The 15033-nt window shown below is 44.9% G+C and overlaps 1 protein-coding gene across 1 annotated transcript in view; it reads right to left on the bottom strand.

Annotated features, from left to right (window-relative positions):
* GPC4 (glypican 4) overlaps positions 1-15033 on the bottom strand; it is an 86290-nt gene that overhangs the window by 36430 nt on the left and 34827 nt on the right. The window contains exon 2 of the mRNA XM_028715943.2: positions 60-218. Coding sequence (XP_028571776.2) covers positions 60-218 — 159 coding nt within the window. The remainder of the gene's footprint in view (positions 1-59; positions 219-15033) is intronic.

Here is a 15033-nt window from a genome sequence, read left to right on the forward strand (position 1 = left end):
ACATATTGCAGCACTTCTCATCTGGACTAGCTAAGGGCAACGCAGGGGCTAGGACTCACCATCAAACTTTTTGTACCGGGAACTGAAGGTTGCTTGCAAGTTATTACTAAGTTCCACCACAGCATTTCGGAAGTCCTGTTTGCTCTGCTGGCTGTATTTTTCTTCCATCTCTTGAGAGCAGCATGTGTAGCCTTGAGGGCAGACTTTCAAGTGATCACCTGGAAACACAAAGGTGAGAAAGCTTTACACACAAGTACATCAATCTATGACAATCATGGGGGGCGGGGCAGGGCGGAGGCTGAGCTTGCTGCTGCGGCAGCAGCAGCTGTGTGCAGATACACAGAAAGGTGGCAATTGCTCTGGATAAAAAGCACTAATGCGGAACGGACAGGAACCTCACAACCATTTAAGGAACACCCAGCTGTTTAATCAAGTAAGTATTGGAATCAGTAATAGCAGGTAGCAGTCTTATGGGATATGCGTGTTGGTGCGTGTGCATGTACTTTAGATGTGTGCATTACTTCAGTTGTGAAGCACAGAGTTCACATAGCACTTCCCACCTCCTTGCTGATGCCTCCAAGAGCGCAGATCTCCCTCCCCCAAGAGGTGTGCCTGCCATCATCTCTTTGCAGCAGCCTTTGCCAAACTGGTACCCTTCCAGAAATTTTCAACTACAACTCCCATCAGTGCCAGCTGGCATAGCCAATAGTATTACGGGATGTGGCGGGTGGCTGATGAAGACACACCTCTGTCTCCTGACCTTTGAAAACCGAAGAACTTGTTTTTGTACCCTACCTGTAATATGTTGTGTGAAAGTATTGCTTTTGGGCTATGGGTGGGGTTGCTGCTGTACACTTTTTAAAACTGCATTACATTTTTGTATGCTGCAATTTGCCCTGTGGCCTGGTGAAGGTTGAGTAAGACATGCTGTGGTTGTTATTATTCTCCATTATGAAGAAGAGCAGAAATGGTTTGCAAGGTTGGGTTCAGTGATACCGCAGGTGATTCAAGAAAGCATGGGAAGACTGCCAAGTGAAAGAGACTTCTGCAGACAAGGCAGCTGTTGCCCCAACCGACGGACTGGTTCGTGCCCTTGGTGCTGAAACCTCAGTCCTTCCTTCCTTCCTTCCTTCCTTCCTTCCTTCCTTCCTTCCTTCCTTCCTTCCTTCCTTCCTTCCTGGAAACTCACTGGGATTTCCAACTCAAAATATTATCCTCTTCTCTCAACCACCAGCTTGTATCATCCTCCTTCATGGTTTATGACTTCCTTTAGAATCAGCTATAAAAAGAACCCAGGGCTAATCCAATTTCACACTAGACTTGTGTTCTCCTTATCAAGGGTATTAGGGTCCCTCTTATCATTGCTAATTAACAAGCATTTCCAGAATGGAAGCCCTGTTAGTCCAGTATTTGGGAGAAAGGACAGTGCAGAGTCCCAGAGCATCTTAAACGGGACTAACAACTTTATTCTACCATCAACTTACGACGGGCTTTGTCAGATGCATGACATTAACTGGAAAAATTGGTGGATGCGTAAGAATACAGATTTAATGAAATGCACAGGAAATACTGCATTCAGGTTCTGCTTGAGGGCTGCCCTTTGGGGCATTCAGTAAGCCACTGTGAGACCATGATGCTGGATTACATGGGGCAATGGCCTGATCCTGTAAGCTCTTGATATGCTCTTATGAAACAGAAAAGATAGCTATAGATCCTTCGTCACCCTCTTCAGGGGTCATATAAAGAAAATTTAAGATTCAGTCATATTATGGGCTAGGGATGCGGGTGGCGGTGTGGGTTAAATCACAGAGCCTAGGACTTGCCGATCAGAAGGTTGGCGGTTCGAATCCCCGCAAGGGGGTGAGCTCCCGTTGCTCGGTCCCTGCTCCTGCCAACCTAGCAGTTCAAAAGCACGTCAAAGTGCAAGTAGATAAATAGGTACTGCTCAGGCGGGAAGGTAAACGGCGTTTCCGTGCGCTGCTCTGGTTCGCCAGAAGCGGCTTAGTCATGTTGGCCACATGACCCGGAAGCTGTACGCCGGCTCCCTCGGCCAATAAAGCGAGATGAGTGCTGCAACCCCAGAGTCGGCCTCGACTGGACCTAACCTTTACCTTTACCTTTACTCGAATAGACTTGAATTCTAAAAATCAAGCTATGCGAAAGGAAGGTAGGGGAGGGGCTAAGAAGGGATTGATATGAACAAACACAACTACACATGATTACTTTTCCCTTCTGCTGGACGAGAAGTAATGCATTTGGATTTGGAAGTGACAATATGTTTTGTTGGCATGGAAATCAATAGTATTTAGCACCTCAAAAGAATTATTATTACTTTCAAATTTATAATTAATAGTGGTGGTTGGTAGAATGAACTCTGCACCTGCTGGTAGCAGTGGAAGTGGAATGTGGTTACAGCCAGTTTGCACAAGAGCCCATGAACATGCCTCCTTGATGTAGGAAGCTTCTGGGTGGCATTAGCAGCTTCTCAGTTCTTAGCAGCTACACCCACCTGTGGAGATCCCCCTTCCATCTCTCTCGGCCACTTACTCCAGCACCACATCTTTGTGGTAGTGTGCTGCAAATTCTCCTGAGCTGATGAAAGGGGGGGGGGACACTCTCTCGCTGTCTGTATCAATTTGGGGGCTCACCCCATCATGGGGATTCGAACCGCCGACCTTCTGATCGACAAGTCCTAGTTTCTGTGGTTTAACCCACAGCGCCACCCGCGTCCCTATTCTATTCGAGTCGGGACCCCTATTTTCCTTTATGTAACTTTGTACTTGTAGACTCTGATCGTGCTGTATGCAATGAATCAAATATGTTTTGTAAAGGGATGTAAACAAATATAAAATATAAAATAAATATTGTAGTATTAAATTATAGTAGAAATATGGTAGCCTTGCAAATAAGTTGTTAGTCTGCAAATATTCCCACTAACCAGACTATCAAAGCTTCACTAAGTCAGTCAGTGCAAGAGAGGGTCCAAACAAAGAAGTGCCTGAATTCACCAACCACCAATACCAAAGTGGAACATCCATTGCACCAACTATCATTCCAATTCAGAAGGCAATTTTTTCAGATCTAAACTGAGCATGCTGCTCTAGGATTCTACTCAGGGTTACAGATTTAGGACATCTGACCCAATTTCTACTGCTCCAACAAGCCCCAGGTGTATAAACTAGGGGTGACCAACATGGTGTCTTTCATGTCTTCCCTTGCTGCCCATGAAACCTCTGAGCCCACCTCACTCACTGTCTCCTTGGCCATGAAGTGGTGAGGATGGTTAGCTTCTCCCCGCCACACACACACACACACACACACACACACACACACACACTTGTAAAGTACATAGAGCTGATGGAGGAAGCTAGAAAAGTGGCTCACTTTTCCACTTGACCTTTCAGCCCCATTGCTTTTTCAAAACCCATATTAATTCTACTGGATCCAACTTTTACCCAGATGTGTGTGTGTGTGTGTGTGTCTCCCCGCTTTCTTTCAGTCTAAATGGGAAGGGGACAAAAGAGACATAATTGGGGAGGGGGCATGCTCACAGCACTCGTTCAAAACTCCAGCTGTGCCCACATGCTTAAAAAACTTGGTAACCCCTGAGATGAACTTTCACGAATCATTCCAGACACATGTGTGGGTCTGAAAGAAAAAGGGAGCCAACCTGCTTCTAGTTTACAAGAGTTTCTCTTTCTGGGAGCAAATACTTAACTCACCACAGGCAGGTAGCTAAGGAGCTGTTTACAAGAGTGAGGACATGCAACACACTTCTCAATGCCATGCTCATTGGGGGCTGGCTGTAATTAGATGGAGCAGGGAAGAAAACCAGCCTTTATTAAGCCTTATGGGATGGTCACAAGGTATTCTGAGCACACAAAAGTTCAATTTGGAGGGGGAGACGTTCTTTGGGCTGCTTTCACAACAAAAGCCTCACCTAGTATGCTCCAATGGCCTACAATGTGGAACCAGACCCTTGCCAAATTTTGCCAAGTGGCTAAGAAACTGCCCTCTGGATGAGTTCAGTGCCCAGGTGCTGGGGGAGGCTATTTTCAGCAAGCCTTTTGTTGTCTGTGTCCTCAGCTGCTGGCTGGTCACCTGGGTCTAAAGAATATACGGTTCCCTTCCATGCAACAAGCTCCTCACCACAAAAACAAGAAATTCTAATTATTTCTGTGGCATGCACTTAAAATACCCTATACAACCAAAGGCTGTCTGGATTTCAATTTCCACCCCCACCCCTACCCCTCTCTCCCCCCCCCCCACTTTGCTTGCTGACAGCTTAGGGCCTGTGGATTTACTACAGAGAGAACACCAGACCCTTTTTTTTTTTTTAAGGAGGAAAAGAATGAGAAAGATTTATGCCCCTCTCTGTACAAGCCAAGGAGCCAAAAGGCACATTAGGAAACTGAATTCTGTTCTGGAAGGGGTGAGGGAGAGAGAGAGAGACCTTGCCTTCCCATTCATTCATTCCCAAATTTCCCTCTACAAATACTTGTTTTACAACCCCAGGGTCCAGTCCTGCAAATGCAGCTGCCATATGAATGACTTAAATAAAATAGCTGCTGCTAGATGGAGCCAGTCCACATCAAAGTGGATGGACACAGACACCCACCCACACCCACAAAGAAAATGCTATATCAAGTCATCATGCAACACTTAAATCTCAGTAGAGACTGGTCCTCAACCAAGACTTGGGGCTGCCATGTACTTTATAGTTAAAGAACAGCCTGACTGATGGATCAGGCCAGTGGCCCATCTAGTTCAGCATCCTGTTCTCCTGGTGACCAACCAGATGCCCCAATGAGAAGCTCACAAGCAGGATTGGAGCGCAAGAGCCCTCTCCCCTCCTGCAGCTTCCAACATCTGGTGTTCAGAAGCAATACTGTCTCCATAGATGCAGTGGAATAGCCATCATGGTTAGTTGCCAAGGATATTCTCATCTTCCATGAATCTGTCCAATCCTCTTTTAAAACTATCCAAGTCAGTGCCCATCACTGCCTCCTGGAGGAACAAGTTCCATACTTTAACTGTGCTAGACTTTCTGTTTCTCTGTCCTGAATCTTTTAACATTCAGCTACTTTACTCCCTCTACTTCCATGCTATGGTGAGATATGCAAATGTTATGCAAATATGTCCCTTTTCGTGTTTGTAATGCATGTCCTATTTTATTACAATGCATAGCAGGCCACCCAAAAACATGAGGGCATCAGAAGAGCCTGTCTGCTGGCTCAGGCCAAAGACCCATCATAGCGCAGCATCCTGTTCTCCTGGTGACCAACCCCAATGTGAAGCCTGCAAGCAACAGCCCCCCTACTTGTAATTCACAGGAACTGCCTCCAACAATGGAGGTAAGACACGGCCATCATGGTTAGCAGCTCCATAAATTTGTTTCAGTCCCTTATAAAGCAGTCCAAATTGGTGTGCATCACTATATCTTATGGCAGTGAGTCAACTTTTGAGTCCCATTGATTCCAAGGGGGACGAGGTCTGGATCCAACCCTTACAGGACAATCCTGCGTACCGCTGTTATTGTACTCAGCGGGGCTTTCGGGCAAGGGAGGGTGCTCAGGTTTGCAGCTCCTAAAGGTATCAGAAGCTTCTCATTTTTAAATTATTGTTTTTGTTCTTAAAAACAAAAGAAATACCCAGAAATAATAAGGAAAAACAGAGAAAAAGAAGGAAGACAAGAGAAGGACACCCACTGCTGTTAGCTCAGTCAACAAAGCATGAGATTCTTAGTCTCAGGATTGTGGGTTCAAGGTCCACGCTGGGCAAAAGATTCCTGCATTGCAGGGGGCTGGACTAGATGACCCTCAGGGTCTCTTCAAACTCTACTGTTCTATGATCCTGTTATTCTGTGATATGTATGGCTGTGACCATTATCAGAGGTCTAGCTTGGCAAAGCAGGCTCAGTGAAGGATGTGGCCAGCAGAGAGGGTTTGGTGTGGAAACACTCCCACGGGCCAGGGAGAGACAGTCTGAGGTCTACATCTGGCCCTTGGGCCAGAGGTTCCCACCCCCTGACCCATTTAGCCAGAGATGCCTAGGGCTTCCTCCACAGCACAACAGGATTTGCATCTCTCAAGATTTTGCAATCCAAACTGCATTTGCTCGCTACCTTTTCTAACAGCAAGATTTGCAAGACTTTTCTCTTGTATTATTTTTTTTTAAATCCTGCCTTCTTTAGGTATGAGAGTGGCAAGGACACCAATGCAACCCCCTCCCCGCAAAAAAAAAAAAAAAAAGACTGAGAAGTATCATTCAACCACCTCTCCAATGTCTGAAACATCAACATATCGCCCACAAACCACTTTCAAGTTTATCTTTCGAGCCAGAAGGCCCAGAAATTTCCTGTTTTTTAAAAAAAGGAACACAAAGACACCCACGACTACATTCTGCTCCTGCAAAATCGTGACATACACCAAACTTGGCTTATAAAAACTACCCAGCTCTTCTCTTTACTTTTCTCTAGAATAAAGCAACTGTCACTGTGAACACAGAGGATTTTATTCTATTAAATGAAGACAGAGTACTTGTTTTTTTTTCTACATATGCCACACACCATCTAGATCCATTGCACTTTTTTCCAGCTTCAAAGTGCTTTTTGAGAAGCCAGTTTCATATTGAAAAGAAAAGCTCATTGTAGATTGATTCTGCATTATGCCATTTTGAAAGCAGATGTTGGCAATCCCTGCAATGGGAGACATATTCACACCTGCCCAACGGCATTGTGGGTGGGCATAGTCCAAGACTGCAATTGCCACTTCCTTCTTCCTTCCTTCCACACCTGGGGCATGTGGAAAGAGGAAATGGCATGGGTCTTCAAGCGCACATCAAGCAACCACAACCACCCAGGTGGACAGCCGCATGATGAGGACGAGCATGAACGATTCCAGATTGAGATAAAGCTACACCTGTTGCTCTCCACTTGCTGTTGAACTACAAACTCCCATCTTTTCTATTTGTCATGCTGGATGGGGCTGATGGGAGTTGGGGAGTTTAGCAACATTGGGAATACTACTGGTTCTTCCCAGTCCTAAACCATTATTGTATCTCTAGATCTCTTCAGCTAAAGCTCAACACTCAAACCTGCAACATCTCACTGGCTCTTTTGGAAGTCACTCTGTTTTGGTGGAGGACACCTATGCTGGTCCAGGAGTAGCCATTAAAACTAGTCTTCCTGCTGCCCAAGTTCCTAGCAAGGAACTGGAAAGCCATGGATCATCCAGGGGAAAGGCTATAGCTCAGCAGCAGTGCACCTCTTCGCAGGTTCAATCCCAGGTGGCAGCTCTAAGCAGGACTGGGTCAATTTAGGCGATACTAGGTGGGCCAGTGGTCTGACCTGTCACCAAATAAGACAGCTTCTTATGTTCCCATTTGTATAAATTTAGCACTTTCCATCATATGGTACTGCAAGGATTCCACCTTTTCTCCCCTCGCCCTCTCCAGAAGTGGCACATATTAACCTATCTTCAGCCCCAAACTTCACGTGAGACTAAACATGTGCCTCTTTGTGTTGCACAAACATTTGCAGGAATGCAGGCAGCTGCCTGGGGTGCCTGATCAGACTTAGAACTGGGGGTGTGGCAGGAAGAAGAAAGAGTTCCCCCCTGAAGATAGGATCCTGATGAAAACTATTTGCACCTGGAGCGCCTCTCCCGCAGAAGCCAATGAGAGATGCGTAAGGAAGGAAAAGCTTGGTGGGTGTTTTTGCTCCAGGCTACAGTCTATGGTGGTTTTTGTAAAATAGTGGGTAGACATGGCAGACGACACAGCGATTTCTCCAAAGCAGCTCTTTATTTTGTAAGCTGGAACAGAAACTGAACAGCAAACAGCTCAGCCGGCCTGCTTTTATAGTCAGCCAGCTGTCAACATTGTAGCAACAACAACCCAGGGTTTCCCGCCTAAAATAACTGACGTGGACCTGAGTGAAAACTATCTACAGTATCCCCCTGCTGGCCCAGGGTGAGAACTTCAGTACATAACAGTTTTGAGCCACAACTATGACCAGCTCACCACCATTTACATGGAACTATTTACATGCACACAACACTGAGAGAGATATGTTGAGCATCGTGTCCAACATAGCATTTTACTTTTTACACCTGGGAGGGGTGCAGCAGACTTGGCATACCTGTTCCCCAGTCCCACTGTTCAATTTATTAAATTGCACACAACCCTGCCGCCACCCTAATAAAGCAGAATATTCCAAGCGTAAGTCTTCTTTAGGGCATTGTTTGAACAAATGAATTAATCTAAGGCAACACCAGGATAACTTGCTGCTTCAAAAGCACAGGTTTTTTGGTGTGTGTGTTGTTGTTTTAAAAAAACAATCAGAAGTGATTGGTGTTTTCTGTTTAATATATTTGTGTTTCTAAAAAATGTCACATTCCACACCACTGATAAAAGAGGCAGGCTGGGGGTTAATTCTGGGTTTCCTATGTAAACCCACTTCCTGCCCCTTCTCCAAGAACCAGGGCAAATAATTAAGGTTAATCCTTGTTAGCTCTGTATGTTTCCTTTGAATCCTGTTACCACATTCCTTCATGCAATCAACTGCGTTTTTTTTTTTTAATGGAGAGGCAAATCCCAGCGCCCCCTTATGCCTGTCTCCTGCTCAAAAGGTTATGACCTGACTCTGCCTGTGGCCTCCTGACCTCTGGTTCCTGTCCCTGCCCCTCCAGCTTTGCAAACTTACTTCTCAACAGACCGCTTTATAATCAGCGGACCATGGCTGAAAATTGGAAAGGCAGGGTGAAAGTGTCTGAAAATGAAGGGCAGAAAATACTCAACAAGCTTCCTCAGTGGACCCAAACACACACTGAACAGTTGAAATTCACAGTGGTATCTCACGTCTTCCAACAGTGCAATCCTGCGCACATCTACTCAGAAGCACGCCCCTCTGTTTAAGTGCACAGGAAGCTGCTTACACCAAGTCGGACCCTTGGTCCTTCTAGCTCAGTATTGTCTACACTGACTGGCAGCAGCTCTCCAGGGCTTCAAATGTGTCTCTGGACCAGCCCTACCTGGAGATTACCATTGGGTCTTCTGAAAGCAAAGCAGAAGATCATTAACTACAGCCCTTCCCTAGGTAAGCTCTACTGCGTTCCATGGGGCTCATTCCTCTGCTTGAAGGCATCACAGAGGCATCTGGTTGGCCACCATCAAAGCAGGACGCTGGCTCAGGTGGCTCAGCCAATAGGTCCCTTCTTACATGTGCACTTCCAGGTCTCAGTCTTCCCTAACTGTAAATCAAGGCAAAAGCACTTGTTTTCTTAAGACTATGGTGCGTGAAGTGTGTTTCGCATGTCATTTGCCCATAGTAGTCGTAGCCTCTGCTTTAATTTGGGCGCATGTATGTCTTGCATTGAGCTCTGCTTTTATTCAATTCTTGCTTTTGTTTGTTGATATTTTAATGGTCTTGCGTTTTACTTTGTATTTCAATTCCCCACCCACCCTGCTTATTTGCTGCAAGCCAACCAGATAAGTTCACACAAATGCCAAAAAAAGAAAAAGAAAAGAAGAAGGAACAGTTCTAGTATTAACAATGCTTTCTACCTGGTTAACTGTGACAGAGTTAAGCAGGCAACTCTTTTAATTTCCATTCCTCCCTCCCCTCACCTACATCCCTCAAATTTGTGTTCAACTCAACTTTGGTATTTTTTAACATTTGCTCTCCATTCCCTATACCTTCTACATCACTGGCAGTCTACTGGGAGGGGGGGGGGAATACTAACTTGGTACGTGACTTTTGTAACTAAGATCAAAATCTTGTTTTATGGACAAAAGGACCTTAACAGCCTTTGGAAATTATTGCAGCTTCAGGGAAAACAATGCTTGGTTTTGTCCACTAATGAGAAATGCCAACTTCCTTCCTTTATTTATTTATTTTTCTATAACATGGGACATTAATTTGGGGGCAGACTTTTTGATTCCTTCATGCTCTTGGTCAGCAAAAATTCACAGGCGCTGCTCAAGGGTCTCTAAAAATAGGGTCTCTTGCCTGTGACACCTTCCAGGCAGACAAAGCATGCAAGCCGCCTTCCAGGTGCAGTTCTGCCCACCTCAACTTGATCTGTCCAATGTTTGCAGGTATTGAGGCTGTCTCAGGATCTGCTTCACTTCCTAAAGCTCTGCTTGCATGTTCAGACATCTCTGGAGAAAAGAACAGGTTCTTTACGTCTAGGATGGTTTGCAGTGTCAGGGAATTGCTTGTCAACCAATATATACCTCCCACACCTCCAACCCAAGTCCTGAGTGCAAATCTGGAGGGCAAAAACCTTTCCTGACAAGAACATCTACATTTCTTGGTGACATTCCATAAACTCACTGACCAAAACATGTACTTTTTCAGCATTAGGGGTGGGTGGGGTGGGGTGGGTGGGAACTCACAGCAAAAAGGAAGTTTCAATTACTTTGTGAAGTGAAGTAGAAAAATTAAGATCTAAGCAAACTTTATTAGGGATGACAAGCAGAAGAGCAGGACTTTGGTTTCTTTTGCGTGGGTGTCAAATAACTTTCTAGGAGTTTCTTCCGAGGTACATAAAAGAAGCAACATTTAGTCATGAAGGGCCTTTTTATTTTTGCAAATACACTCTACAATTTAAAAAGGCAAACTGTATTAACACTTAAATGAAACCGCACTCCAAAGATTCTTAAGGAGGTAAAGATTCAGGGTCTCCCTCTCTTTCTGCCTCAGGGAGAAGGAACTAAGTTTCAAAACACACACTAAAAACCATCTGCAAATAACCCCTTGCCCAGGTGCCTGAAGAAAGCAAAAACAGCCTCTAACTGATCAAAATGAGAATAATTTTATATCACATATAATTTATATCACACCACATATCTGGGCTCCTTCAGGAAGAAGGGTGGGATATAATTTCAAGAAATATCAAGTTTCCTTATGCTGTCCTAAAAATTTCAACTGGGGTTTTTGGTGATGTTCTAGGTACACCTGTGAAGGTTAGCTGAGACAAATGTCCCCTGCAGAATAAGGGCCATAGACATGGCAAGTGATTAGTGCTAATGGTGACTTACAAAGCCCTCAAGATCTTGGAGCTAGGTGCATCTCTTCCTACAATGTCCTACCTGAGCATTAGTATTTTATTTTATTATTAAACTTTTAACTCGCATTTCCTCCAAAAAGCTAGAGGATGGCATAGATAGATGGCTGTACTCATCCTCGCTGTAGCATCCTCACAACTACCCTCTGAGATAGGATATCCTGAAAGTCAATTAGTGGCCCAAGGTGACCCAGTGGGTTTCATGGCTGAGTGAGGATTTGATCCTCTGTCTCCCAAAGTCCTAGTCCAACACTCTGACCATTGCTCTCCTCTGCCATGGAGGGTCTCCTCCACACCCCCTCTTTCAGAGCTATAAATTGTGTGGGGAACTTCGCTGGGGGGTGCTGGTCTCCTGTGATGGGCAGGATGCAATGGCCTTATTTCAACAGCACATCAAGATCTGGATATAGTCAGTTTTTCTGCTCAGTTTGAGGATTCTTTGTTTTGCTTTTTAAAGACTACTCCTATTGTTTGTTTCACATGGCGAATTGTTGTTTTAACTGAAATATGCACCCTGCCCTGAGATCAGATGATATAGGGTGGGTTAGAAATATTTTGAATAAATATATAAATATATGACACCAGGCTCCTAAATTTAGCAAAAACCATCTAGAAGGAAACTCCTTGCATTTTATTATACTCAGCAGAAATTACACGTGTTCAGAGTGCAGAAACTCTCGCTAAAAAAAGGCTGTTTGCCTGAGGATTTTCTTTTAAGGCTCAATTCAAGCAACAGCTCATATAGCCATGGTTTGCGCTAACATGGCTAAACACCGCCCATCAAGGTTAAGGTTAGTTAATAGTCTGTGGATTCAGGCAAAATGGCAAAACAGAGCTAGGGCAAGCCATCGTTTCCAAACCTCTTTCAAACTGCAGCCTCCAAAGTAGAATGGGCTTGCGAGCCGACCGAAGTTAAAACACTGAAAACAAATTCTATGTCCAAATGTGAACTTCGTCCCCACCACCACCTAAGGGGGTGCAGGTATCACAGGGAAAACCTTACAAGCCCTGGAAGAGTGAGATCAGGATCTGCTCTTCCTGAACTACCTAAGAAGCCCTGAGTGCTCCAAAACATTAAGCAAATGGAATCTTTGATCCATGATTTTAGTACTTTGGGGAATTCCCTCCCCATAGAGGTGTACTTGCTACCTTCATTGTAAATCACACGCTGAAGATACACCTTTTTGGCCTTTGACACCTGAGAGAGACACATGTTAGGACTCACTTTCACTTGATTTTAATACTGTATTTTTACATTGCTATAACCAACCCAGTAACCTTACAGTGAAGAGTAAGAAATAGAATAAGAATAAAAGAATAAGAATATAGTTGTATCCTACAGTAATCCTACTCAACGAAGACTCATTGAAATTAATGGGTGTGGCTAACTTGGTTCCTTTACATTTCAGTGGGTCTATTCCTACTAAAACGTAGCTGATTGCTTAGTTATGACTGCCACAAAATATTTGTTAGCATAAAGCTTGGTGGTGTATTTATTATAAAATGAACGCATGAAAACATTTGCCTTTGATTGGAAAGTTATGAGGCAACTGGCTGGTGTCCATGCTAGATGAATTGTGCAGCTCAAAGTCCAAAGGAGAGAATGCCATCACCAGGCACTTAGACAAAACCACACCAAGGACTCAGGCCAATGTGAGTTTCAATAGTGGGAGTGGTCACCAGGCACTTGCCTGCAGTGAGTAAGCTGCAAGGGCTGTAGCTCAGTGGCTGAGCATCTGCTTTGCATGCAGAAGGTCCCAGGGTTAATCCCCAATGGTATCGCCAGGTAAGGCAGGGAATGTCCCCAACCTGAAACCCTGGAGAGTCACTGCCAGTCAGTGTAGACAGCACTGTGCCTAAGCCGGGTAGAAGCTTCCTGGGCTTTGGGAAGGAGTTGCCAGGCTTTAATACTCTAATTTGTGTTGCTGTTTAGTCGTGTCCGACTCTTTGTGACCCAATGGACCAGAGCACGCCAGGCACTCCTGTCTTCCACTGCCTCCCGCAGTTGGGTCAAACTCATGCTGGTAGCTTCGAGACCACTATCCAACCATCTCGTCCTCTGTCATCCCCTTCTCCTTCTGCCCTCAATCTTTCCCAGCATCAGGGTCTTTTCCAGGGAGTCTTCTCTTCTCATGAGGTGGCCAAAGTATTGGAGCCTCAGCTTCAGGATCTGTCCTTCCAGTGAGCACTCAGGGCTGATTTCCTTAAGAATGGACTGATTGGATCTTCTTGCAGTCCATGGGACTCTCAAGAGTCTCCTCCTCTTTACCAGAAGCATTTACGGACTAGCCCAGTCCTCCTAGTCCACTGACCACATGCCACCGAAGCTGGGGGTGGTCAGTGTTCCATCAGCAAGAATCATCACAGCAGTGATTAGCCAATTAGTAACTGGTCAGAGCAAACACAAAGCTGCTGTAAATTTTAAAGAAAAGTATTATTTTTATTTTGAATAGAATAGAATTACTTACAAAAGTGGCAGGTAGGCAGCAAACCCACACACCTTACAATAAGCATTCCTGCTCCTCCCTCACATGGGAAGAGACACCTCTTTTAAGATGATAAAAGCAAGCACTTTCTTTTTCTTTTTAATTCTTTCCCCCTTGTATGCAAACATATGCAGATTTAATCAATGAATCCACCAAGATATCTTGAATGGGGCAACAACCCTAGAGGCGTCCTTTGCAGGAAGAAAGGAGCTCTTTTATAAGGGGGAAGTGGTACGCCTGCTTGCTCTCACCCTGACTTGGGTCTAGCCTCTTCCAAGCATCCTGTTTATTGAGATTCCATCCCAAGTTGCTTCCACAAAGACAATGCCATGTCTTTACTGAGCATTTGTTCTCATTTGTTTGCAGGGACATCATATGTCTTCCTGTCTCATTCTTCCTCACTTCTGAGTGCAGCCCCGCATCACCTAACTGCAAAAGGGCTGTGTGTTTTTAAAGCAGATTTGTTGCAACAGTGCTCTTTAACCCAGTTTAACTTCATGAAACCTAAATTTCCAGTATGGACTGAACAGTGACAATCTGGAGGCAGCCTGGATTCAGAACCAGCCTGACTGTGCACAAGGTAGAGGCAACATTTTAGGGGCACGGGTGCCCAATTTGGTAAGACCTTTATGCACAAGCTCCCTTTTAAAAATAGACCTTTCACAAGCACTAAAGACATAAATTAAAACAAAAGGCACAGGCCACAAATGTTTAAAAAAGACCACCGTCAGGCAACATGGAGGGAGACTACATGACTCAAAAGTGCCCTTGACTCTTAGGGCAACAAATTCCACTCTGAAGTCAAAAAATAGCACCAAGTGCACTATTGTAGACACAGAGTCCAGAGCCGGCACATGCTCCATGCTTAAAAAAGAGATTTGCCTGGGTAATGCAAACTCTGCACCAACAGCAGCTGGATTCTGCAGCCTGCCAAAATTATGGAAACTAGCCAAGTACATGTAATTTATTTTGCAATTGCCATATTCTTTGTTGATTGATTGATTTAATCCCACCCTTCTGACTGGGTTGTCCCAGCCACTTGGGGGGGGGGGGGGCTTTCAACAAAAATACAGGGACAACAACAACAACTGCAAATTTATTTATATCATAAAATTTATACACTGCTTGATTCTTTTTTAAAAAAAAACACACCCTCAAAGTAGTTTAAAAAGGTAAAGGTAAAGGACCCCTGACAGCTAAGTGCAGTTGCAGACGACTCGGGGATTGCGGTGCTCATCTCATTTTACAGGCCAAGGGAGCCGATGTTTGTCCGCACACAGTTTTTCCAGATCATGTGGCCAGCATGACTAAGCCGCTTCTGATGAAACCAGAGCAGCGCACGGAAACGCCGTTTACCTTCCTGCCGGAGAGGTACCTATTTATCTACTTGCACTTTGATGTGCTTTCAAACTGCTAGGTGGGCAGGAGCAGGGACTGAGCAAGGGAGCTCACCCGTCGCAGGGATTCGAACCTCCAAC

The sequence above is a fragment of the Podarcis muralis genome, chromosome Z (genome assembly GCF_964188315.1).
Source record: "Podarcis muralis chromosome Z, rPodMur119.hap1.1, whole genome shotgun sequence".
NCBI lineage: Eukaryota > Metazoa > Chordata > Lepidosauria > Squamata > Lacertidae > Podarcis > Podarcis muralis.